At 41.9% G+C, this 26780-nt stretch overlaps 1 protein-coding gene across 1 annotated transcript in view; it reads left to right on the top strand.

The window, feature by feature from the left end:
• Positions 1–26780, top strand: part of ttc7a (tetratricopeptide repeat domain 7A) — a 52714-nt gene that overhangs the window by 8170 nt on the left and 17764 nt on the right. Inside the window, exons 5-19 of the mRNA XM_086180687.1 lie at positions 3332–3462; positions 3842–3966; positions 5199–5277; positions 6242–6411; positions 8519–8582; positions 8804–8941; positions 11647–11730; positions 12651–12755; positions 14662–14779; positions 15122–15179; positions 15660–15732; positions 15825–15985; positions 23174–23290; positions 24774–24886; positions 25295–25429. Of these exons, the coding sequence (XP_086036813.1) occupies positions 3332–3462; positions 3842–3966; positions 5199–5277; positions 6242–6411; positions 8519–8582; positions 8804–8941; positions 11647–11730; positions 12651–12755; positions 14662–14779; positions 15122–15179; positions 15660–15732; positions 15825–15985; positions 23174–23290; positions 24774–24886; positions 25295–25429 (1671 nt within the window). The remainder of the gene's footprint in view (positions 1–3331; positions 3463–3841; positions 3967–5198; positions 5278–6241; positions 6412–8518; positions 8583–8803; positions 8942–11646; positions 11731–12650; positions 12756–14661; positions 14780–15121; positions 15180–15659; positions 15733–15824; positions 15986–23173; positions 23291–24773; positions 24887–25294; positions 25430–26780) is intronic.

Below are 26780 nucleotides of genomic sequence, written 5' to 3'. Positions count from 1 at the left end.
GCAGTTGTATTCTATCGTGCAAAATTGTGTATTAGTGTTGTCAATGAAACTAATAACTTCCACCAAGGAGGTCATGTTTGTCTGTTTGTCTGTTCGCGAGATAATTGGTATGATTATAAGAATTAGGTTGAGATACAATCTCTGGGTTCTGGAAATGGTCTGGGGCAAGATGTGATGATGTCATATCACCTTGTCAGAGGTTCATGTCCACTTTAGTTTGTAAAAAAAAAAGAATACATCATGTATCATTATCACATTATAAGTCAACAACATGAACAGCTTAAGAGTCTTTGGACATTCACTCTTGTGCTACACAGTATACATGTCCGGCTGATCTCCTACCTGTCAGACAGCGCCTGAAGCAAGCGGGCAGCACCAAGAACTGCTGCGTCGAGAAATACTTCCTTGATGATCCCATTCCTTATCCTTGCCGTAGGAGTTACTGCAGCCCTAAAATCATAATAGCCTTGTATGGGGTTTGAAAGTGAAAATGAAGGGGAGGGGCTGGGCTGGTGAAATCCAATCTTTGGAAATGAATGTAGCATGGCTGGAAAACATCAGCTTGATTGGACTTACAGTAATGTCAATAACCTCTGCATAATATGTGTGTGTGTGTGTGTGTGTGTGTGTGTGTGTGTGTGTGTGGTGTGCGTGTGTGTGTGTGTGTGTACGTGTGTGACAGAGAAAAAAAGAGATAGATAGATAGATAGATAGATAGATAGATAGATAGATAGATAGATAGATAGATAGATGGATAGATAGAGAGAAAGGTTGAGAGAGATAGAGAAAGAGAGAGGTTAACACCCTGTCATCCACAAACTGGGCTTACAAAAATCTTGAAAATCGTTATATTCAACACCGGTGACCTTCGTGTTGTTGCCCCCGACGACACCTCTGGGAGTAGTAATGTCTTAGATAGGACAGAATCAGAGAGGCCTGATAATGTGAAGCCCTTCTGGGAACAGATTTTACACAACTGTTTTGTGTGTGTGTGTGTGTGTATGTGTGGGTGTGTGCGTGTGTGTTCTTGTACTTGCTACATATTGAGGACTAGAATGCGTATTTAAACAACAGAGTGAGGACATTTTTGGAAAGTGAGGACATTTTAGCCAGTCCTCACATCATCAAAGGGCCGTTTGAAGGTCAAGACTTGGTTTTAGGGTCGAGATTCGAATTAGGTTCTGGTTAGGTTTAGGGTCAAGGTTAGGGTCAGACAGTCAGTTGTGATAGTTAGGTTTAGGGTGAGGAACTAGGGAATGTATTATGTCAATGAAAGTCCTCACAAAGATATAAGTACAAGGATGTGTGTGTGTGTGTGTGTGTGTGTGTGTGTGTGTGTGTGTGTGTGTGTGTGTGAGTTTGTGTGTGTGTGAAGTACCTGTACAGATGCCTGTACAGATGCTCTTCTGATGACATGATGATTGTGAGTCATATGTCAGGAAATGGTTGTCATTACTCACACATACACAAACTGTTTTAAGTCCCAAAATGTCAGTTGCTAATTTTTGGAGTCACTTTAATCAAAACGAATGCGTTTTCCAGAGTCAGTTATTTGTCAAGTTGAAAACCAGCATCGTGAAATGTCAAGGGTCACATCCACCGAGCATTACCGTGTCTGCGGTCTTTCGAGTGCCGGGTAATCTTGTTGCACTCATCATCATGTTGTCATTACACTGCCTGTTTCCTTAGAAGCGGACATGACCTCATGCTTGTTGAAATATAATTATGTTACAGTTTGTGCCACTGTAACTGTTGATTGCTTCTAAATCCATTCAGTGACATTTAAGGTGATTCATGACACAATGTCGAGGGTTACATGGGAAAGTAGACCAGCTCCCCTGGGGGTTGCATCACCCTTTCCCATGTTTATTCGTAGACATATTGCATATTGTTTTGGGAATCTGAATATTTGGAAGATGATGTCTATTGGCAGCTGTCTGCTTATTTGATTAGGCTTGGCGTCTGGCCTGAGGCCACTGTCTATCTCAGGCTTCCTGCAGTCTCAAAAAATTCTTGCTCTCTACCATTTATTTGTTCCAATGAATCTGCTAACGTGTATCAGGCCAGTCATCCAGGACTCTGTATTCACGCTTGGGCTTTGTGTCCAAGTATAGAACTCCTTCTATAAATGAATTCAAGAAAACTTTCTCTCTGCTTTTTTCTCAGGCCTCTCTCATTGCACTTCGACAAGTGAAGTCAAAATAGCATTGTTTCTATTTGCACATGCTGATGTATCCAAAGAACTAAAATAGGGGGCAAAAACACTGAATAATGTGGAGCAGAAACTCTGTAGTCTGCAGTATACAAAACACACCAGCCCAGTTTCTATTTAATAGATATAAGACAGGAACACCAAAAAGATACATCGTGGTGAAATACGTTAAGGCAATGCATCATTCTAGAATTCTGCCAGTGATGCAGATGAAAATAAAACTTTTTCGATGATTCTTTTTTGATTAGGTAAAAAAGCTTTTGAGGCTTGTTACATTATAAGAATTTCCAACTTTACATCAGCTGGAAGGGATATATTTGACCACTTGGGGGCAGCACATAGACGCTCTGAATGCAATTGAACAGTCAACAGACACAATAAGCAGCAAACTTTTTGTGTCTTATTGTGTATGAAATAGAAGTCCCGTATTCTATTTTATTTTATTTTATTATAGTTTTTTCCACTTACGTCAGAGGTGAATATCTGACACTTTCGAGGCTCACTTCCACAAACTAACTTTGCTAACTTTGGTTCTGAACAGAGATAATGTTACAGTGTTTAGCAGTTAAAAAAGCCGTCACACGAAACAGAACAGGGCCATAATTGTATTACATACACCTGTGTTCACCCTGTTACATGTCAAAATGGAAGCTGAGAAAAGGACCTTTTAGAGCCAGTGTTATTACAAACTATTGAAATTGCGTTGACACAGTTTGAAGGTCAGGCTATTTTGTTTGTGCAGCATCTTTCAGGAAGAGGCAATTCCACTACCAAATAAAACTAAAAAGTCAAAGAAAATGTAAAAGAGAGCAAAAGATAATAGAATGTCAAATAGTTACTAAAAATTGAGGAAAGGACTTCTGATTTAATAAAAGACAGAGAAACAAAAACGTGTTAGGCCTTGACTTCAAACACCATGTTTTATTGTGTTTGTTCCAGATATGCAGGTCATACAAACTAAATGTTTGGTTTTGATTTTGGGAACAAAAAGCAAATCTGAGTTGCTAGTGCCGATAGTTTATAATGTGTGAGCAGATCTGAAATGTTATTTAAGTCAGTTTCATGGCAGTGAGTGGTAGTTTGTCACATTCATGGCTGTGCTGTCTTCTTGTTTTTCAGGTCTGTCTTTGGACCACCAGGCACTGTCCTCTGTGTCTCGTGTGCGTCTTATCGAGAGGGAGGAGGAGAGTCTGTCCTGTTACCTCAGGGCCTGTGATGCTGCTCTATCCTATCTACAGGAGCTGGATAAGGTGCACTCTGAAGGATGTATACTGATATTGCTGTGTTTTTAGAAGTTCCACGTCAAAAATTTGTTTTGGTTTATCCCAAGATTATTACCACGTCCAGGAAGGTCATTTTCATGGTGGCGTTTGTGTGTCAGCAGGATTAAACAGCTGATTTACACCAAACTTGTTGGAGGGTAGTCATGTGGGCCGAGGAATAACCAATTATATTTTCGAGCAGATTATTTTTAGCACAGGAAAGGTCCTGTTTTGTTTGATATATTTCTCCTCGTAGGTCAATCAGATCCATCTTAGATTTGGTCAGAAACACCTGGTGAACTTGGTGACGGGTAACTGTGATTTTCATGGAGTAACTATGAATCCTATTGTGTCCTTTATTTTTCAGACAGTAACAACACCCCACACCAAGACAGCTAAAGCTGGTCTCCTTCCTGCACCTGTGGACATGGACCTGGGCTACTTTCTACAGGCCGCTTTACAGAGTGGTTACCTGTGCCTGCTGCAGAGAGGGTGAGTCTGGCAAACCTACAAGCCATCCCACCAGCCCATCCACCTGCACGCACACATACAAACACTCACTCACGCCCGCCCGTATTCATGCCCACACAGATGCATGCACGACGTAGAACCTCCTCTTTCCATATGGATCCTCCTCCTTTGCTACTTTTTGTGATGTTTTGTTTAAAGTGAGACATCAGTTAAAGTTCTGCCACAAGTGAAAAACGTGATCTTTCTTTTCAAGAATGACATTTTAAGAGCTGTGTATGTGCAGAGTCAATAAAGTGATTCAGGTCTGTCTGTTCCCAGCAGTATTACATGTTTTCACAGTACACTAGCCCCTTTGGACTAACACCAGTCCAAGTAAGGCTGTAGCAGCTAAACTGCAGAGTATATCAAAGGGAGCAAGGGTGCATTTTATTGCAGTTGTAAAAGATATATTTCCTTTCTTAAAGTCACCTTTTAAAGAATGGCAGGCAAGAAGTAAAAACGCTTAACGATAAGCTTGTAAACCCCTCAGTCACATTAAATGGAAGACAAATTATTTGTCTTGAAATATAATTATTGTTGTAATATGAATCATAATGGTTCATTATCATAACAGTATAAATAATAAATGTTTTAATCATTTGTATCATTAAAATAAGTATTTATCTCATATCTCAGTAATTGGCTTTATCTTAACCTTGTAATCACTTAGTTAACTCTTGTCTATTCATCCGTGTTTGGATGACATCACTGCACCGAGTTGAATGGGTGTTGTCAGCTAACTTTTTTCTAGCAGTTCCGTTTTACAAAGTTTGAATTCACTTCAGAGCACCAGTTGCTTTTAGATCAGAAAATAATTCATGAAATGGTGACCAGTAGGTGTCAGTATTGTTTATGAGTTCACAAAAACAAATAAGTGTCTTGAGTGTCTCTGGGTACTGACCCTGCAAATGAGACAATTACTGTAGCAACCATCTGTTATTACCGCTATTGGTCACTTGTTCTAATGAGCTTATTCCCTCTGCTCTGTCAAAATTAATTGAACTTATTGGTTGGGTTTGATTCAATTTTGTTGAAAGATGGGGAATATTAAGTCAGCTTGATATACTCATTTACCATAGCAAAAAATAAGACATCTTAGAACCGCATGTTCTTTGCTCTGTTGTAGCACATCTGCATTTTCAGCTTCGTAACATACTCTCACAAACATACCCCTGCTTTGTGTGTGTGTGTGTGTGTGTGTGTGTGTGTGTTAGTCATCTGGCGCAGGGTGCTCACCAATTGCGTAGGGTGCTGAGGGTGGTGGAGTCACGCGGGTCTAGGAGCTTCAGGAAGGTGAGACGCACACACGTTCACACACAGGCATGATTCAAAGACGGACATCAAAGTTGTTACAGGAAGATCGATAGCTATGTGTTTTGCTTCTTTATCCTGATACCTAGATTCCTTTTTGTTAAAGATATTGGAGAAATCATTGTAATATGACATAATAATATTATATTATTATTTATTACCATATTATATATAATTCTGATATTGATGTTTCAGGGAATAATGTATCAAAATCAGCTTATTGGCCAGGTATGTGCACACATAGAAGGAATTTTTCACTGCTCTGTAAGTACGAATATAATCTGACTCAACAGGCTGGACATTTGTAATTACGCATGAGTTATTTCTTCAGCAAGTAACAACGTGCAAGAAATTTTTCCTGGTAAACTGTTAGAACACCACTCTGACAACACAGGTCCCCAGCAGTACCAACATTGTATAGCACTCATAAAGACTAATTTTTCATTGATGTAGAATCAAGAGAGGAACTTTCTTTCTCTCTCTCTCCCTCTCTCTCTCTTTCTCTTTCTATCCATTTTCAGGGGAAACGATCAAGTCCCAACTCAATCCATCACCACACTGTCTAATTGCATTTCAAAAAATTAGCAATTCCATTCTGCTTCTCATCATAATCTGTTCAACAAGCTGTCCAACAAAGTTTCTAAGGTATCAAAGCAGCTTTTCTGCGTTATACCCTGTGAAACAGAAGTTTTCACATCGGCCAACGCACACACACACACACACACACACACACACACACACACACACACACACACACACACACACACACACACACCATTTCTATCAATCTGGTGATTCAGCACTTCAGAAAAGAGAATTATGAGAACACATGTTTGGTGGACTGATGGGAAAATGTTATTCAGAAACTTTATTTCAAGGCTATGGTTTGGTCACTTACCACGCTGCCATCTGTGTCACTCTTGTCTTTGTTGTTGTTGCATCCTAGTCTGCAGCGAGGAAGCTAGCAGAGGTGCTGCTGAGCTCAGTGAGTGAGGACAGTTACTGGCCCCCATTGGGCCCCCCACCCTCAGCCTGGCTCCACCGAGAGGGAGCTGCCACCTCCAAAGACGCCATCTACCCCACTGTAAAACCACCGCAACGTTACAGCACTGACAGGTTTGAACTATTTCTTTTCTTTTCTTGGCCCCACATTCATCCCGTCATATGTTTTATTGTCCGTTCTACCGAATGAGTAGAGTTCTTGTGTCTTTTGCCAAGCTCAACATTTAAGAAGACTAATGCCTCTCGTGATTTCTGTTGTGTTATTTACTGTTAGTGTATGTTCACTATCAATAGTGCACAGAGCAGTTTTCTCTAGGTGTTAGTACTTCCGGCCCTGTGGTATCAGTTTTGACCAAGATATTAGCATGTAGCTGTTGTCAGGGAGGTGTTTGTCCGAGCGACACACTCAAAAACGGAGTCACCAGTATGTGGCTACAAGGATGCAAATGTTGTCCTTGGAACTACGGCTTATTCTTCAGGTCACTTTTTACCCTTCTCTTAGTCGAAACGTCACATCTTACCTCTTGAAGACCAATATTTTTGAGGTAGCACCTAGACTTTTTGTGGGAACATTCTTCAAAACTGTACCTGTAAGTGAGGAACTGTTATTGTCTCGAAGCTCCATTGTTGAGTATTTACAGTGCCCTGTTTCTAATGGAAAGACACACACACTACTTATTACTGTGGCCTTCACCTGCACCCATACTACACACCCAAAATACCTGACACAAGTGATCACACAAACATGGAATGATATGGCAACATGACATACGAAGCATGAAAAAACCCATAGCAACAGCGCATAACGGGAACGTTAAAGTGAAATAGTCTGAAGCGCAGAGAAAGAAATAGGTTGCAATATGAAACTGAATGAAAAATATGACCAAAGTGAAAAACTTTTCTGTCTGTGAGTGACCAAATTTGTATCGAGTAATGCTTTTCTATTTGGAAGACCAACAATGCATCTCAAACACAATGCCTAAGTCTACTCAACTTCCTTTTTTAAAGCTGTGAAGAAGAATTGATTTCCTCCATGTGATGTCAGTTAGAGATAACTGAGCTAACATAGTAGCATGGTTGTATGGTTGTGTGTCAGGAGGACTAAACAATGTGAGGAATGGAATTGGTTCATATAGATTTACATCCTTGCCGACACAGAATCTACATTTTTTACCGTGAATCTGAGGTATTTCTGATTCTCCAGGGCTGACCAAGATCAGAAAAAATCCTATTCCACCTTTTAAATTCCTTATATTGGTTGCATGTCATATCGATTTTTGTTTTAATTATTCTTTTTTTTTTTAAATACCTCATCATCTTTTACCAGCCCGTCTCACATGGATACATTGAAAGAGACAGTACAGCCCCTCAGGTCTTCTATGCTGCATGCTCTAGTTTGCTTTTGTATGTGTGAGATTATATTACGTCGTCTGTTTTGGTGATGTTTTATTGATTCAATGATAAAGTGCTACGACATAAAATGACACAAGATAAACATGACATAACATAATATGGCATAAAAACAATCTCAAAGCATGGAAATGCATTGCACAGTCCTGACTTAACAAGCTGGTTATCTGCATCAGCACGTAAAACTGTATCACTGTTTGGACGCCTCATCCCTGCATTTTCCTCTTTGCAGGGATCCTGCGCTCGTTGCTCAGGCCCTGCGAGCCATACTTAGTCACCGCCACATGACTAATCCTGCCTACACTATCATACGCGAAGATCTAAATCCATGTCTCAGATTAGAAGAAGAGGAGGAACAGGAGAATTTACCCTGAGGAATTGCTGTACTTCTGTGTTGTTCATGGCTTTTGTCATCAGTTACCTCTTTTGAAAAGGCCACGATGGTGTCTGCTGAATGTGTCCCTTAATAGGACAAGAAGCCAGCCAGAGATGGAGGAGGGGGATGGAAGAAAGTGATGAACGAGCGAGATGGGAGGTGTATGTGTGTGTTTGTGTGTGTGTGTGTGTGTGTGTGTGTGTGTGTGTGTGTGTGTGTGTGTTTGTGTGTGAGTCATTTGAGATAGTGCTGTGTACTGATACTCTGAGGGTGGTCCGTGTTGTGTTACAGCATCAGGTGAGACCGAAACTGGACACTTCGCTTCTTGTAAAGGTGCATGTGTATATTTGTGATGGATGTGTGTGTGTATGGGGGGGATGCAACTGAGAGATTTCATTCTCTCTAGACGACTTCCTGTTTCCTGTGTCCCTACAGTTGCTTCTGTCCCCAAGACGTGGTTGAAGAGGCTGTTTTGCTGCTGCTCATTACAGAGTCCATGGTGAGACACACACACACACACACACAGGCACACGGACAGACACACACAAATACCTATTTGGCTTCTTATATCTTGTTGTCTTTGCTTTAGTCCCATTTGTGAACACATCAGGAATAGATTCTCGGTTAATGGAGAAGGCGACTGAAAAGTCTGCCAGCCTCCCCACCTTCCTCTTCCTCAGCCTCCCTCCTCTTTTTCACTCTCAATCTCCCTTCATCCAGGCTAGTGGTGATGCAGTCATCAGTCGCCTGCCAGACCAAGCTGAGGCTCGCCAGGCCAGCCTGCAGGATGCAACCTCTGTCTATGACCTGCTCACTATCGGCATGGCCAGGAGGGGGCAGTATGCAATGCTGTCTGAGGTCTGCTTACACATACACCCTCACTCACACACTATGCGGGAGGTCTGTTGGGAGGATAGCAAAAGAGTGAGAGATGTGATGTGTTAGGGAAGGCTTTGCCTTTGACAAACTTTTTAATGAATATCCTTATCAGTTTGAGCAAAGGGGATTATGTGTCTTCTCCTCTCACTGTTTCTCAGTCTTCCCTCAGCATCCCCCTCACTGCCTCTTCTTCTCATTGTATCGCAATCCTGTACTTTCTCTCTTCTTCCTTCCTAGTCTCAGCCTCCCACTAAATCTCTCCTCACATTCTCACTCTTTACAGGCACAGTTACCCCTGGAATATGACCTTTGTCCAGGTGTGGGAGGTTGGGGAGGCAGAGGCTGGAGGAGTCATCTTAAATTAGTTTTGTCCACCTGTCTGTCTGATTCATCATTAGCATCAATCATTTTATAAAAGACCACACACTCACACTGCACTACCTCCACCTAGACCTGTGGTTCAGTTGGCTGATATATGAGGCCAGTGTGGAATTTATAAGGAATGAGATGTCAGCCAGTCAGTGCCATCCTCCTGCCATGCGATGAGGATTATTCACCTTGATTGATAATGGGCTGATTATAGCATTCATCAATCCATCAGCCGTCCCCAACAACCTCTCAATCTGGAATAAGATTTAATTACATCACACACACACCACACACACACACACACACACACACACACACACACACACACACACACATGCATGTTTGTATGTTTTACTTCTGGGTTTTGCAGATGGTTTCACATCTTTCCAAGATTAAAGTTAAATGGACTGATTAAAAGGTCAAATCTAATTAATGGCAGCAGGGAACAAAAGATTCACATCCTGTAAACTAGGGGGCACCCGGAGAGCACATACCAAGCCGAGCCCATATGATGGCAATAATCTTACTGATGGACAGAAAAGGCAATTTTCATTATGTCACACAGATCAACCCTAAATTTAATGGGTAATTCCTTGGCCCATACTACACCCCTACATCAGGTTTGATGAAAACATGATTCATAATCCTGTTAACAAGAAATAAATGGCACAAATCACATCACCTCCCTGGTGAATTAACCAGGCAAAACAACAAAAAACCTACATATTGAATTCATATGTGTAATCGTACATATTGCCCACAGAGTTGGCTTTAAAAAGTACAAGTACTCGTGCAAGCTGGTGTCTTTCATTGTCCTATGTTATGATATTGGATTATTTTTTACTCTACGGGATATGGTGCTTGAACTACACAAATAAGTCTTCTGCAGAACTGCTGAGTTTAGATATAGTTGTTGGATTTAATAGCAACACATCGCATGCAATATGAAAGATGACATTGTGGGGAGACTCATCATTGAAGTTCAAAACAGAAAATACCAACAGCCAATTTCCTGTGCTGCTCGGCAACGGGGAAAAAAACCCCCGTAAACATGATTCTTGGTCAAGAATGACAGATTCAACAATTAAAATGCATGTGATTTTGTAAAGAAACTGCTGTTTTGTAACAGCTGTTTGTCTTTAAGCACCATGGAGGTAAGGAGAGAGGCTACTGACACCGCTACACACCACGTGCATCATTTTCATTGTGCTGATATTTTTATGATTATCATTATTAGCTGTAAGCACCTATATGCCAGTAGCTGTAGAACCAGTGACTTAACATCAGCTGGCTCTTTATTCTCTCACTTACAAGTTCATTTTGAGTATAATACCTCGTATTTTTGAGCTACAGCTGCTTCGCAAAGGCCTGTTCTCTTTCAGAAACTTATTTTTCCCCCTGTCACATGTGATTGGTCATCGTAACTGAAGATCGCTCTGACTCCACCTGTTGATTCTGTATTCGTCCCACTTGTGAAATCTCCAGTCTGTTTTTTATGATTTGCTGAGATGCAGTGTGTTTGTGCAGGTCAAGCTTGCATGCAATTGCATCTTGTTTCAGCAAGATAGAGCCTCCCTCTTAAATAGCAAATATATTATTAGAGATTTATTTATAAGATTCTCATGCAACTGCAAAGTAAGAGTGCAATATTTGAAATGAAAATAATAGAAATACTATTTGGTCTGTACTTAGTTGCAGTAGTTCAGTGAGGAATACTCTCATTATAGATTAAACCATTTATTGCAGCACATAGAAATACAGTTTGGCATGGTGACACTGATGTCTTTGCCCTTAAGATGCTTTCTGGGTTAGCCAGTTAGCCAATCAGTGTGCTAAGCTAACCTTAACCCCCAATAACATTGTATGCATGTTAAATGGTCAGATTTGTTTGTAACATGTTTGTTCACTATTTAATCTGAATATCAGGCAGACAGTTTTCCTCTGGTTTAGCTCATTTCTGTATGACTGACAACATCTAACTGTGTGGCGCTCCACGCCATCCTCTGCTCGTCCACACACACATCAATCACATCATTATGTCCTGGAATAGTGCCGAGTGGGTAGTGAGTGGTGACTGACAGTCATGTCAAACCAGGAAAATGTCGCTATGAAGAGTGGCAGTTCAGTTTAGTGACTACCTAAATGGCTGAGAGAGAAAAAACTAGTATAAAATGTATTTACTGCACCTAACCCTCTATATCACTTCATAAAAAAGTAACTTGATAATTATTTCTCTCTTAAAGTTCATTCTGTCTGAATCTGCACATAGCCAGTTTACAAAATATATCACAAACATTTTTTTGGGTGTCTCGTAGTGTCTGGAGCGAGCCATGAAGTTCTCATTCAGTGAGTTCCACCTGTGGCACCAGCTGGGCCTGTCACTCATGGCGGCCAGGAAGGTGAGCTCATTCCTCCTTAAATACCAGCAGCAGCCCCTCATACACTCACTCACCCACACACACACACACACACACACACACACACACACACACACACACACACACACACACACACACACACACACACACACACTATGCCACACCTAACATCCATCTTTTGCCATGCCTCTTTCGTGTACTCTGCAGCACTCCTTCCTCACCTTCTTGTCCTTGCGTGTTTCAAATAGTGTTCAAAGCCAAGTGTTCAGTGTGCTGGGAATGGCAGGTGGTGAGAAAATATTGAATTATAATGAGCGACCATCAATACATTTTTGAATGTTTTATGTGCAGAATGTGCAGAACAAATAGTTTTAAATGTATGATGATAAAATGTGAAATACTAAAAAAACAAAACAAAACAAAACACCTCAGTATATCTGCCCCTCAGAGTGTTTGTGTGCCCATGTGTGTGAAAAATTGATCTGGATTGCAGGTTAAAGTGACAGTGCAGATCAATGGAGAGCTCTAGAAATAGGCTGCTCCCTAGAAGGAGAAGGGGCCGCCTCAGTGTCGTCAGATCCGCTTCTATTTAGGGCCGGCGGCTTGCGTGCATGCGTATGTGTGTGTATGTGTGTGCGCGCATGCGCATGTGCATGTGCATGTGCATGTGGTCCATTAATGATTGACCTACATGTATTAAGTGACTATGTGACTAAATGGGTCTATTAGGGCTGAGCAAGGACAGTTCATGTATGTTTGATACATCCACTTTGAGGTGATCTATATCATCTGCTTCTGCATGATAACTGGCTGCTGCACAGACATGGATGACAATTTGTCAGTGACATTTGTTTTTGTGTGTGTGTGTGTGTGTGTGTGTGTGTGTGTGTGTGTGTGTGTGTGTGTGTGTGTGTGTGTATGTGTGTGCGTGTGTTTTCCAGGGTGTTGGTGCTGTGTCTGTATTTAAAGAGTGTGCCAGGATGAGACCACAAGACCCTTCATTGCCCTTGCTGGCCGCTAAAGTCTGCATTGGTCAACTGCAATGGGTGAATCCAAACACATCATTTACACACACTTGTGCTCATTATGCACACAGTTGAACTCAAATATGCACATGTATTAAACCCGAGGTAGAGCCTAAATAATGCCTCTGTGTCTGGCCTTCATGTACTTGATTTAATGTTTTTAAACTTCATTTCCCAGAGATACTTCTGGCTGGGATTCCTTTGAATTTGCTCTGGATAGGTTTCTGTTGGTGGAGCTGGTGGTGGTGGAGTAGAGTAGATACAGTAGATAGACATGAAGGATCTATAACACAAACCTCTGAAATCAGTTTTGTAATCAATGGTCTCTCTCATGTTGTCAGACCTGCCCCCTCAGCTTCATCCAGCCCTTTTATGTTAAGCTGAAAGTTAAAGATGCATCTGAGGTAGAGCCTAAAATCATCAAAACAGTCAGTAGCTGCTACAAATATTAAACAATGAGGAATGTGTATGCACCTAGGAAACACACATCAGTGTGTTCCTGGGTTGTTGGTTTTTTTTCAGATTGACACTCGGGTCATTCAGGCAGACAGATCGGCGTGAGGCCCAGCCAGCTTGGTGACTCCTGCTGTTCATGATCTGGACAGGAGGAGGGAGAAAGTCACATTAGCAGTAGTGTTTAGGCTGGCGAGAGAGAGAGAATGAGCAAGGGTGAGTTAGGAAGATAGAGAGAGAAAAGGGTCAGATTAGAAAAGAGGAGCTCACAGGGGTGAGTGTTCAGAACACATCTGTCAGTGGCTGGAGATCATGGCAGGCTGGAGACACTAAGGAGCTTACAGCCTTAATCACAATGGGACACTATGGCCATAGTGCAGAGGGGCATTACATAAGTGGGCCACCATTATCCACCATCAGCTCTACTGGACAGTCTGGACTTTGAACCAGCCAGCAACAATGTTACAGTACTTTCATCTGTTAATACCCATAGATCAGCAGCATTTCAATAATTTTTGTATTGGTTAACATATTTCTCCAGTTTTCATAGTGGTCTTAAGGTTGCAATGGCAGCAAAGACATATGAAACCCAAACCAAACCCACAACATCACCACAAACTGCATGATTGGCAATCTGAAAGCAAAGCTGCTTTTCTAAATTCCTGAAGAGCAATTTTTGCAGATGCAAGGGTTTCGCCCAACGACAGCGAACTGTTCTTCTTTCACACCGTTCAAGGGAGAAACAAGAAAAAAATTTAGTCCTCCTAAGATGCACATGGATGGACTGTGTGTTAAATTGACTGGCTATTGTGTGCAGGCTTTAGCACTCCCAAGCACTGGATTCAGAGAAAGACAGAGAGAGAAAGAGAGAGAAGAGAGGAGGAGGTAGATGAAGGGAGGAAGGGCACGAGGAGGAGGATGAAGGGTCTCAAAGCAGTTGGCTTGCTGGTGCACTGCCATGCCGTCAAAGGCATTATCCCCCCTACGCCCACCTGCCCGCCTGCCACCAGCCATACCTCACACGGATGACACACTTTTCTCTGAGCTCAGAGTACCTCAGCTCAGCTACACACCACCTGCAGTCTACTGCTGCCTGTGTGGGCGATTGTGTATGTATGAGTGTGTGTGTTTGTGCGTGTGTGTGTGTGCGTGTGTGTGTGCGTGTGTGTGTGTGTCCTTCAGTAAACTCTGTGCTGTCCTTCAGCTGAATCGACTCGGTCTGGCCTCGCACTAACCTCACACCAGCCGCAACCATCAATACTCCATTCCCTAGTGCACCTCAGCCCTCAAATACATTCACATCTGGATGCTACAGAAGCATTTCCTCTCTCACGCATTCTCGTACAACAGCATATTATCTGTCCACTTAATATTACAGAGCCTCACATGGCTTATAGGAGGAAACTTTTCCCAATTCTCATGACTAAACCTGCCAATTGTAGATTCTTCGGAGGCTAATTGATTCTGTCTCCAGTTTAAGGAGGCTGAGGCTTTGTCCCAGAGTGTGGTGTCTATGGGGGAGGAAGCTGGAGAATTCCTGCCCAAAGCCTACTTGGCTCTTGGACTCTGCTACAGTCTGCAGGCTTCTGATGGTAAGAATACACCCACCAACAGACAAATCAGACAAAAATACAGATAGAAACCTCTTTTAGGTGTGGGGTGGGTGGGAGATGTTTTCTTTCACCCATGGAGACATCTGTTCACATTCTGGTCTCCATCATCAACCCTCTCTTGAACCACATAGTTTAAGCCAACCAGTTACTAAAGGGACAGTTTGAGATATTGGGAAGACATAGACATTAGACAGATATAGACATATCTAAAATGAATTTTGCTATTTTGTGTACATTATTCCTTTTCAATGCAACGTATACTTATTTTTAAAAATTGCAGCAGACACTAAGTAATCCTCTGATTCTATTGTCTTTATGCAGCGTCTCTGAAAGCAGATAGAAATGAATTCAACAAAAAAGCACTACGAGTATTGAACAAGTAGGTCCCGATTCTTCTGAACTCTATCACATGGTCTTTGTTGTACTTTATATCATATATGTAGTGTTTTGTTTATAGCAGGGAGTTGTCACATTTGGGCCTGATCTGGGCCACATTTGGCACAGCTGGCTCTGATGGGGGCCACATTTGGGTCAAACAGTCATTGCTATCAGGAAAACTAACAATGAAATATGGTACATAAATATTCCTCCAATTATCGTACTTTTAATGTAGCTTCGTTAACGGGTCAAAGCTTTACTTTGCCTTGTACTTAAACTCAAAACCAAAGTCCTGCAAAATAAATGAGTTTCACTTTAAATTTAGTGTTAATTAGCAAAAGGTGCTAACACTGGATGGCTAGCATGATAGTCTTGTTACTGTATGTCAGCGGACACTTATCTCTCAAGGCTTTTGTTTGTTTTACAGGTATTTAAGCCTTTGCTTAAATTTGAACTGTTGTTGCCTCTCTCTCCTCCACAGGGCTCATTCGTTAGATCCCCAGGATGCTAACATTGCTATGTACCTGGCACTACAGCTGGCTCTTGTGCGCCAGGTCGGTAAAAGATGTTTTTTTAAATTGATGGCGGACATTATTCCTTCTATAATTTTGTACATTATCGGTTATGCATGATGTGTGTCTGCTAGGTATCAGCAGCCATGGAACCCCTACAGGAGGCTTTGTCTCTCTATGCAGATGACTTAAACTCCCTCCACCTGCTGAGCCTTCTCCTCAGTGCTCAGAAACACCACCGCCATGCCCTGGACACCCTGGGACTTGCTCTCAGCCAGCACCCTGACAACTTCAAGTAAGCCCACTACACCATCCCACTCACACATGAAACAGAAAATATTGGTGTAACTGTTAATGAGTTGAGGATGAAAGACCAATTGTTTGCTGTGCAGGAGCAATTATTAGATTTTTATGGTGTTTCTTTTTTTCTTTTTTTTGAAGAGTGAGTGTGTGTGTGTGTGTGTATGTGTGTGTGTATGTGTGTGTATGTGTGTGTGTGTGTGTGTGTGTGTGTGTGTGTGTGTGAACAAGTAACTCCAGTGAGAAGTGCAGCACTAACGCGAGTCATCTCTATAGGGATAGGGTGTCTCAGCTCCACTGCGTTGGAGGCCAAGCGCACGCACGCACGCACGCACGCACGCACGCACACACACACACACACACACACACACACTCAATACCTTATTTAGACGTGCCAGAGTGGAGGCCTGCATTGCGGTACCTATGCCCCTCACACACCCTTACCCTTTTAACACTGTAGCTCTGACCCGGGCCCTGCACTGCTTTCTCGACAGAAACGTGTCCTCCTGACAAATAAACACCACCAGCTACGTAGTGTTTCATTTTGATATTTTATCTTAATATGTGATGATTTGTATTCTATTCTATTAAAAAAAATACAAAGAGTATAATTGAAAAGGTTTGGCCACAAATAACTACATTTCCGAAAAATAATGTAAGAATGCATCTTGGGATTGAATTGTTTTAGTGCTACTAACCCACAGCAGTAGTTTAATACATTTCCATTTACTCACAACAGTAATTTTACTCAGTCATCTTGAGCAAAAATATATTTGTTAGATGTAGAGGAAGATCGATCATGTCAGAGGCGGCAGCAGTCCAGGCCAATTATTTCACAGGAACTACAATATGGAAGCATGTTGCATCATCTTCCTGATGTGTTTACTCTGCCTCAAAGCCCAGTAAAGCATTTCTTAATATAGCCATTTGGGGTCAGTGTTGGCCTCCATGGTCCCAGCACAGACAGATGGGACACATCCATATATCAGGAGGGAGAAGAGGAGAGAAAATGCAGGAAAAACAACAACTGGAGATTGCTGAAACAACAAAGGGGAAGGAAGGACATAAGAGCCTGACAGGAAGAGGAAAAGACCGAGTGGGCTGACTGGAAAGATGATGGCTGTATGATTACAGGAGCTTTCCTGCTTTGTACTGTGTGTACAATGAAGTCTCCTCTCACTGTCTAGATGCACAATTACACACACAGACACACACATACCTCCTCCATAGAGATACTTGACTACTTTGACCCATTTAAGTGCTCTTTTCTCGGCTCAGCCAATTGAATTGCTCTCTGCGCCAGGAATCCCCATTGCCCCGGTAACCATGAGGTCATATGGGTAGAACATGCAGCATCAGTTGTTGTTTTCAGGCTGTTGTTGTGGAGCAGTGGAGAGTCAGTGAGTTAAGAGAGAGAGAGAGAGAGAGAGAGAGAGAGAGAGAGAGAGAGAGAGAGACCCAAAAATCTATACTCCGACAGTCTCCTGAATGGAACTGTTGAATCAAAATGATTTGTTATTGAATGTACACTCACTGTATTATTACCGCTCACATTTATTCACCTGTAAATAACAATTTGAAGATGTTTAGATTGCTTTGTTTATTTTTATTACTTTGGCAACACATCTGTCATGCCAGGAAACATGTTTGAAGATAGATGAGAAGAGTTCAGTCCACAATGATAATGTTTTTGTGCCTTGTCACAGCAGCTATTTTTGATATGTCATTGCAGGGTAAGCACAGGTGTAATTGATCGAATCAGTTATGGTCCTATAATATCATAGCCATTCATAGCTAGCATGCATAACATCATGGCTATAGTCCACTTAACTGGAACAGAGTCATAAATAATGTTACTAATTACATCTGTGTTTACCCCGCAATGACACATCAAACTGGCTTCTGAGAAAGGGTTCTATTTCCAGCTCCAACAGGCATCCGTTTTTGGCAAGAAAACAACTGATAAACAAATGTCATACTACCTGGCCAGCACTAAACGGCAGCCAGACAAAGTTAGACATCATCTGGTGATCGTAGTGGAGCATTAAGCAGCTTAAGATATTTTCTCCGGGAGTCAGTGGAGACCAAAACAGAGCTAAGAGAAGAGTGAATGTTGGACTGTCCACGCAAATGAGGTGCTAATTGGTGTGCTGGGTGTCTAGACTCTTGCCTCTTTGTAAGGTGATGACATGGTAATACTGTATTATACACTGAGCGTTCCAACCCCCTAAATGGGTAAAAGACAAACAAACAAAAAAGCAATGAATGGTTACAGCATTAACAAATCAAAAAGATTTCATGATCAGTGTCTGTCTTTTTGACAACCTCCATGGTTAGCTTGCTCGCAAGCCTAGTCTGCTGGAACTGTTGAGATAATTTAATACTCTAACTAAAAACATACCTGCTGACCTACAGAGAGGAGATCGACCAGCAGCTGCAGGTCACAAAAAGATCTCAGAGAAGCCCATGCACATTAAATTACATGAAGATGGGGACAAGACTTCTCCTAGAATAGGGGCGAATTATCAGCTTGTATTTTAATCAACTTCAGGCTTCAGGCTGCTTGGAGATCAGGCTGAGTTGCAGAGCTTCGAGTCTGAGAGAAGGAGACAGAGAAAACTGATGTGGAGAGAGCGAGAGATGGTGAAAGGGGGTGTTTTCTCTGTAGCAAGCTCATTGAATATCATTTGCCGTGGATGTGTGAGCGAGCGTCACAGATCAAAGCTTGCATGCTGCATGGTGCTGGGCGTTCCACACAGCGCACGTGTGTGTGTGTGTGTGTGTGTGTGGTGGAGAGGACAGTGGTGGCGGGTGGGTTGTGAGTGTGAGTGTGTGGGGGTTGTGGGTGTGTGTACGTGATCGTAATCTTGCACATGCATGTTTGAATGTCACTGTGTGTGTGTGTGTGTGTGTGTGTGTGTGTGTGTGTGTATGTGCGTGCATGTGTGTGATCCTTGTTAGCCACTGCCTCTCTGCACCACGGCAAACTGTCAGCTTGCTGTAGCATACCGAATTTCTCCTTCCTCCTTTTCTCTCACATCCTCTACCCCCGGCTTCTGTCTTTCTCTCTCTCCTTCTCAGTCTCGCCTTTGCTTTCTCTCCCCCTCTTTCTTTCACACCCTCTCTTTCTCTTCTTGCCTCTTTTTTATCTCTCTGTCTCCATTTCTCCCTTTTCTTTGAAATTTTAATCACCCAGTAAACAGTCATGCATTTCAATGTGAAATGGGATTCTGCTACAGATTGAGTGAGCTGAGGCAAGAGAGATGGGGGAGGGTTGTGTGCGTGTGCTTGTGTGTTAGTGTTTGTGTCAGAGTGTGTGTGTGTATGTGTGTGTGTGTGTGTCTCAGAGAGAGAGAGAGTGAGAGAGAGAGAGAGAGAGAGAGAGAGAGAGAGAGAGGTCCCACAGTTTGTACTAAAGAGAATGATTAATCCCAGTCTTTGATTCTGCATTCTTCTAACGGGATGTTGCAGCATGAGCAAGTGTGTTTGTGTGCGGACACGTGCGTGCAAATGAGTGTACTGGCATGCACACGCATGCCTGGTTTATGCTCTGCTACATGAGGCAAGCATGTCTGCACAGACTTGTGTTTTAATCTCCATGCATGTGCTCTCTCTCTCTCTCTCCCTCTCTCTCTCTCTCTCTCTCTCTCTCTCTCTCTCTCTCTCTCTCTCTCTCTCTCTATATATATATATATATATATTTACACGCTTGTGTATTCCTGCATGTGCCCATGTGTCTATAGAGAATACACACTCCGATCTGTGGGAGTGCAGAATGAGTAATTCTGTAGATGTACCACTTTTTCAAGGGAACATTATTAGCTATTTTTATATGGAGTTTACGCCGGCAGTCTTAGCTGGCCAACACCAAACATTTACACTGAGCTGCTCGCTGCCATCCATCCTCAAACACGACACTTTGTACTCACCAGATTTGCAAGACCATGAAAATTACAGTCTTTTTGTCATCTTATGTTTAATTTTGAGTGGAATAATCTTGGAATTTCTCTCTTTGGATCTGTGAGGAAATCTGTGTTGAAGTGTTCAATAACGGGGTAGTAGGGAGCCTTTTCTTCAGTGACTTCTATCATAGTTTGATAGTGATTATGATGTGCACATTCATGTTGTAAAGCCTTACAGCGTCCTGATTAAATTGCAGATGTAGTTGTAACGGATTAGTGGGCTCAGCTACCTTGCAGCCAATTCATGTTAGGGTTTATGTACCTTGAAAAGAAATGTTTATGTTTTGGAATCTACTGTTGACGCCACTGGGCCACACTGTCTACCTTCTGTACCTGTGGGTAACGTAAATGCAATGGTGTACTTTTTCATATTGATGCCATAACTGTTGTGAATGTTGTTTTTGTCTAATGTCAGTATGACCTTTTACATTTACATAATTTCACTATAAATGCACGTATCTTTTGACTTTTTATGGAGCATCACGCACACCTCACAGAGGAGAATAGGTGACAATCTATAAATGGCGTGTCACTGATTCCAAGCTGCTATTCCAGGCTGTTTGGCCACTCCAACATGTTGGGGGATGAAATGAAAACCAAGGGGTTCCATGATACCTAGACGTGAATGCAAAGTCAGTTTTGTTGTTGTCCTTCATGGGAGCAGGTTCTATTTTGTCATTCAAATTTGTGTTAATCTACCGTCAGTGAAACTCAACACCTGTTGCGGTAGATAGTATGCACATCCAACCCCAGGTGGCTACAGGCTGAAGACACAAACAGACAAAGACAAAGAAGCAGAAGAAACTACACATTGAAGAAATATTTAATTAAAAAAAACTTGCTAGTCATAATTCATGTGAAAACTAGGCTAAAGATCAAAAATCAAAGCTCCACCTACAATTAGGAAATCATGTGACACACGACATTTTCATGGAAGAATTTGGTAGCTTGAAAATATGTCAATTATTCTTTGCCTTAAATGAGATATGTCAATATACAAAGGAAAGTGGAGGCAGATGGTAAGAATGGTTTGACAGGAAAATATTAAAAAGAAAAACCTGGCATTATTTGAGATTTAAGTTGATAGTTTACTGTAAACATAATAATGAATCCTCTTCTTTACTTCTACTTTGTTTCTTTGTACACATGAACACACACCCACAACTTGTCACATTTCAACACTACAATAAGTTTACACCATTGAAATGCCTCTAAATGCTTTACCACTCTGGTAATAAGGAGCCTAGAGACACACACAGTCACACACACTTCAGTGGACCCCTACTGGCAGGTGTACCCTTAAGACACTGTCCCTCGGCAGCACATCATCATCCCCGCGTCAGAACCTATCTCCTTTCCTCCCACACACACAAACTTTAATTTTTCTTCTCCAACATCCCTACATCTTCTCCACACACACACACACACACACACACACACACACACACACACACACACACACACACACACACACACCCAATCATCCACCGACCCGTGAGTCAGTAACCAAACGCATTTGATAGTTTTCTCTCCTGAGCTCCTCTCACTCCTCTATTGATCCTCATTCTCCTTCCATCCCTTCATCCATCTGTGTTCCTCCCTTTCTCTTTCTCCGCCATCCCCCCACCCCCCATGACATGGTGCAGAATAATTGGAGGAGCCTTCAACAACAGGGAGACAGCGGACATCTAGGCAGGCAGGCATCAAATGCAGTGAACACCATAGTCTCCATGTCTCTCTCTCGCTCAAACTCTCTCTTCTCACACTCATGAGTGATGCCCATGACAGACTGCATCCTCTGAGAGCCCCTTCTGGCAATTACCACACACATATACACACGCACACACACATACACACACGGACACACACACACACATACACACACGGACACACACACACACACACGTACACTAGTGTTCACATCAGAGACTCCCACATCACTTAACCAGTTGTCTTCAACTAAAAGGGCTGAGCGGAAACACTCTATGGCTTCTACTCATCAACCTCTCAACACACTGCAACATGCGCACACACACGCACACACACACACACACACACATGGACACACACACACACACACACACATGGACACACACACTTAAAGCCTGTTGTTGATGACTCTCTTTCCCCCCTCTCTGTTTCCTATTGATCCACTGTTTCCTCAGTCCACATGCATTAGTAAGATGTTGATAGGTTCTAAGCCCTTACAGCAAACTTGTGTACATGGATGCAGTTTAATAGTGCTCCTAAGATGCAATCATCAGCAGTATGGGGTTGGGGTGTCTCTGTTGGTTTTGAACCAAGTGCAAAGGACCAGTAAACCCAGGTCAGAGCATCTAAATGATTTAAGGGGCTGGCCAACAAGACAAAACGTTCAACTTTTTTACTGTTAAATATTCACATTTTTGTTATTAGTTTAAGAATTGGCCTAAACAAGAATGAAACAAATAATTTTTTAGAGTGCATGAGATCCTGTGAAAAAGGGATATGTACTGTAATGTAGCTTTAAAATGAATCCTAGATTTAATATGAAGCCAGTGTGAACTTTATTCTATGGCCAACTGACAGTAGTTTCTCTTTCCTCTCAATGTGATGTTGTGTGTTCAGATCTAATTGTGATTAGTGACAACAAGAACACGTTTGACTGGGTTTTGCTTCAACAAAACATCCCTTCAGGCTCATTTTCTCAGTTTACAGTTAATTTTCTCTGCAGTTACAAAACGGCATATTTGCAAAGACAAGGCAAAAATGGCTTTTCGTACTGTATTTCTTACTTAAGCGCTCGACACAGGAGAAAAGCAACAACAAACAAATGACAAAAGCAATCAGAATAAAACACGCAAAGAATTTGAAGGTAGTTTTTCTAGCTTGGATTTCAGGCTAGTTAGCTTACCATAGCAGCTTCTCTTCTGCTACATTTGAGCAACACAGAGCCTGAAGGAACTTTTATCATTTGTAGTTTTAATTCTAGGATGAACCAGCAATCTCACACCAGCAGACCTGCAAGGTCTGCGAGGTTCATTCTGGGTGAGAAGAGCTTTGTAGTATCTGGGAATCAAATCATTCAGTGATGAATGAACAATCAATAGAATTTAGAGGTGAATCTGTGAGAAACTGGCTGCCAGTTTGGCCAACTCACCATCGCACTGGGTGAACGCAAGTGTCATAACAAGGCACTGATGATTCAAACGTGAGTGATGCTTCAGTGTTTTTTGTTCCAGCTTGCTGTTCACGAAGGTGAAGTTGGAAGAGGCTTTGTTTGGCCCTGCTGCAGCCCTGCAGACCTGTGAGGAAATGCTGCAATGCTGGCAAAGCCGCTACGATGTCAGCCGCTCCAGGTGGGTGTGCATATGCGTCTGGGCTTCTTTACTGATCGTGTACTGTGGAGTGTGTGACAGCTCACTGCTCAAACATATTTTACTGCCTGCCTGATGAATCTGGGAGAGGGAAAGTATTGATTAGTGTTTATGAGCATGAATATTCATGCTCTTATGCATTAGTGATAAACTTTGGAATCACAATGTTCTAGCAGTGGTTTTGAGTTTTCAGGTAGTGTATAGTAAGACTTTCTATCATATATATTTATTCATCTTTATAAGATGAACCTCAGTCTACTCAATATTCAGTGCAATTTCACTTTCACTTCAATCACTGAATGAAGTTTGGGAGGAAGAAATTAGAATTATTAGTTGTTTATTAGTTTCATTGTTAGTGAACCTCTAAAGCATGAAAGGAACATGCTGACTTTTGGGGAAATGTGCGTATTTGCTGTCCTCTGTCCAGACAAGAAGATAGTTTCCCTTCTATCCTCTATGCAGAATTAGGGTGCTGAGACCCGCAGAGACTGGCTGACTTCTAGGTAGCTTAGCACAATGAATGGTAGTAGATGGTATGTTGGCATACCTCTGTTGCAATTATCCTCATCCTCATTAGTCTGTGATTAGAGGCTGCAGCCACTCTTCTAGTCCTCAAACATTTTGATTTATTGGCCAAAGTTAGGACAGTGCTGCAGCAACTGGCTGCAGTCAGGAAAGTAATTCCGACTCTCTGATTGTACAATAAGGGTTGGTGTTAGGGTTAAAGTCTTGTAATTTTAAATTGTTGTTTTGTAATGAACGTTAGGCACAAACCTACTTCTGTTAATTCTAATAAAGACCGTTTTTGAGAAAAGTGTATTTGGTGACTATTTATATAGGCTAACACCTCCCAACTACTGCCATTCTTTGTGCTAAGCTAACTAGAAGTCAGCCTGTGTCTGTGGGTCTCAGCTCCCAAGTGAGGCACAGAGACTATCTTTCTGCTCTGGGGAGGAGATAAGCAAATTTCCAGCCCTTTAAGCCCAGTCCAGGACCAGTCATTTTATTTTTGGATTTGAAAAAAAACCAAACTATTTTGTAACTCAAAGATGTCAGTTATAGAAGCCAAAGATCAAAGCATTTTTGATTGTATTTCATGTGTCTGCCACAGAGGCAGAGAAGTACATTTTTTTGAAGTTGTTGAAGTGGGGGGTCTTTCAGGGTTTTAAGTGCTGCTCTTCATTTATTCTTTACCTAGAGGTCATATCTAGCACTCAAACTAGCAAGACCCATGTAATCCATCATTCCTGCGAGTCTTGATTGACCTCACTGTTTGAACTACAAATAAAAAAAAGGATGTCATGAATCTAGAAATAAAATGACAGGGATTGTTTATAACTGATATGCATAACAGGGATTGATTTCTGTGTGTGTGTGTGTGTGTGTGTGTGTGTGTGTGTGTGTGTGTGTGTGTGTGTGTGTGTGTGTTTGTGGGTGTGCGCATGCGTGCTCACGCACGCTACAGTGAGACAGATGACAGCAGCAGTATTCCTGTGGCTGAGAGGCCTGAGGTCAGCCCTGGAGCCAGGAAAACTTCCAACCACCTCACCCTGCCTGACTTCCGGGACGCCTCCACTGGTCTGCATTCTCACCACTTCACATTTTTGCAATAAGAGATCTTTTTTAACTCTGCAAGGCTGTTTTTGGGAGGCAGATATGTTGCTCATTAAATGTCTGACCTGACTCATCACCACACCTGCATGTCAAGGGCTTGTGCATTTGTGTGTTCATCCACAGGATATCTATCGATGTTCTGAAACATGTGGGTGTTTTCTGATGGCAAATGAAAACGTAATATCTGTGTCATGGGCATATTTTTGGGGTTTTCATTCATTTCATTACACTGTTTCCAATACAGTGATATCCAACTGTTATAATCCAGTATCTAACATATAGTGCTGTATTCCTACTACTTAAACGGACCATGGTGTTCAGTTTTTGAGATCGCTTCAACAAAAATTTTGTCTCTTTACTTTTTACTGTCAGGGTCTCGTAGCCCTTCATCACTTGCTGCATCTCGTTTGGAGGCGGCGCTCTCTGAAGTATCCGACATCAGCTCCACCCGTCGCCAAGGACCCACCTACATCTGGACCACCCTGGAGCACATTTGGCTGCAGGCTGGTATGATAGCTCCATCCAGCTCTTGTAATACGTTCAAAAACCCATTTGCATCAATGTTTAGATGTGAACATTTGAATGTAGTTACTGCTCCTCTACATGCTGTTGTAATAAATCATTGATTGAAGTCTTGCGAAGCAGAAGAGCATTCCATGTTGCTCCTGCATATCTTTGTAGGGGTCTGTGACACTGTCACACCCATCTTTCCAGTAGTGGTGGATTTTTTTGTTTCCCTGCAATTAGTCTAAAAGGGAAGTTATGACTACAGTGAACAATGAGGCTAAAAACATGGCATCAGGGACAAAAAAATAGCTTGATATGTTTAGGCTCTTCTTTTTAGTTTTTTTTTTCTCATTTCATTAATTTCAGCCTCCTCTCTCCTCTGTCCTCCTACTTATGAATCAGAAAGCAATCTCAGTGTGTTGATTTGAGGGACGTCACTGTAGCCCAACTTGGACAAAAAGTATGGGGGCCTTTTATAGTTTATTATGTATCTTTTTTTACACTGGAAATTTAATGAGCATTTATTTCCATTGTTTGCTTGTGTTTTTTTGTATTTTTCTGTTATTTTGTGGACTACAAATCTCCCCTAGCTTCCATCAGCATGAGGAGGAGTAGACACTGGATGAATTTTCATTTTTGGTAGAATTATTCCTTAAAACAGGCAATGACACTGAGGAAAATATCCTGAAAGTATTTCAAGCTGGGGATGAAGAAGCTTCACACTCAGTATAGCACTTGAAATAAATTCATTTAAAGCGATAAAGTCTTAAATTTAACCCTGTGAGCCCAGGCATTACTCTGGTCAAGGATCAGCTCTTGAAGTACACATGCTACTGGGGAAGAATAGGGAGGGTAAGAGTCAAATACAGCCTGCTGACGTTACAGCTCATCTACCCCTCTCTTGTGCTTGGGGAAAGGAGACCTCTGAACTAATGGAGCAATGTAAATGTAAATGTAAATGTAAATTGGAGCATCTGATGATATTTGTGCAGATGCTACTATGAAAGATGTGCCTCCTGACTATGTTGAACTTGCTGACCTGTGTAATATCCTTGCAAGCTAGTGAGATGATGTGGTTGTGTACTTGTTACAGCATGAGCACACATTTAATCATGTTTCAGATGCTGCAGTCACAGGAATTTCCCTGCTATCAAGGGCAGGGAAACAAGGATATACATAAAACATTTCCTTGTTTAAAACTACATAATTCAATATGATTACAGTACAGCTACAATTTTCTGTTTTCTCTGCCTTCACAAATGAATGCAGAAAAATGTGTAAGTGATGTTGGAGCAAAGACTGAACCTGCATGCATGTGGCCACTGCTCTGATGTGGGCAGGATGCCAGTGA

Source organism: Aulostomus chinensis, chromosome 16 (genome assembly GCF_037954235.1).
Source record: "Aulostomus chinensis isolate RoL2024-O1b breed Wild chromosome 16, RoL_Achi_v1.0, whole genome shotgun sequence".
In the NCBI taxonomy this organism is placed as follows: domain Eukaryota; kingdom Metazoa; phylum Chordata; class Actinopteri; order Syngnathiformes; family Aulostomidae; genus Aulostomus; species Aulostomus chinensis.
This window is presented reverse-complemented; position numbering and strand designations above follow the sequence as displayed.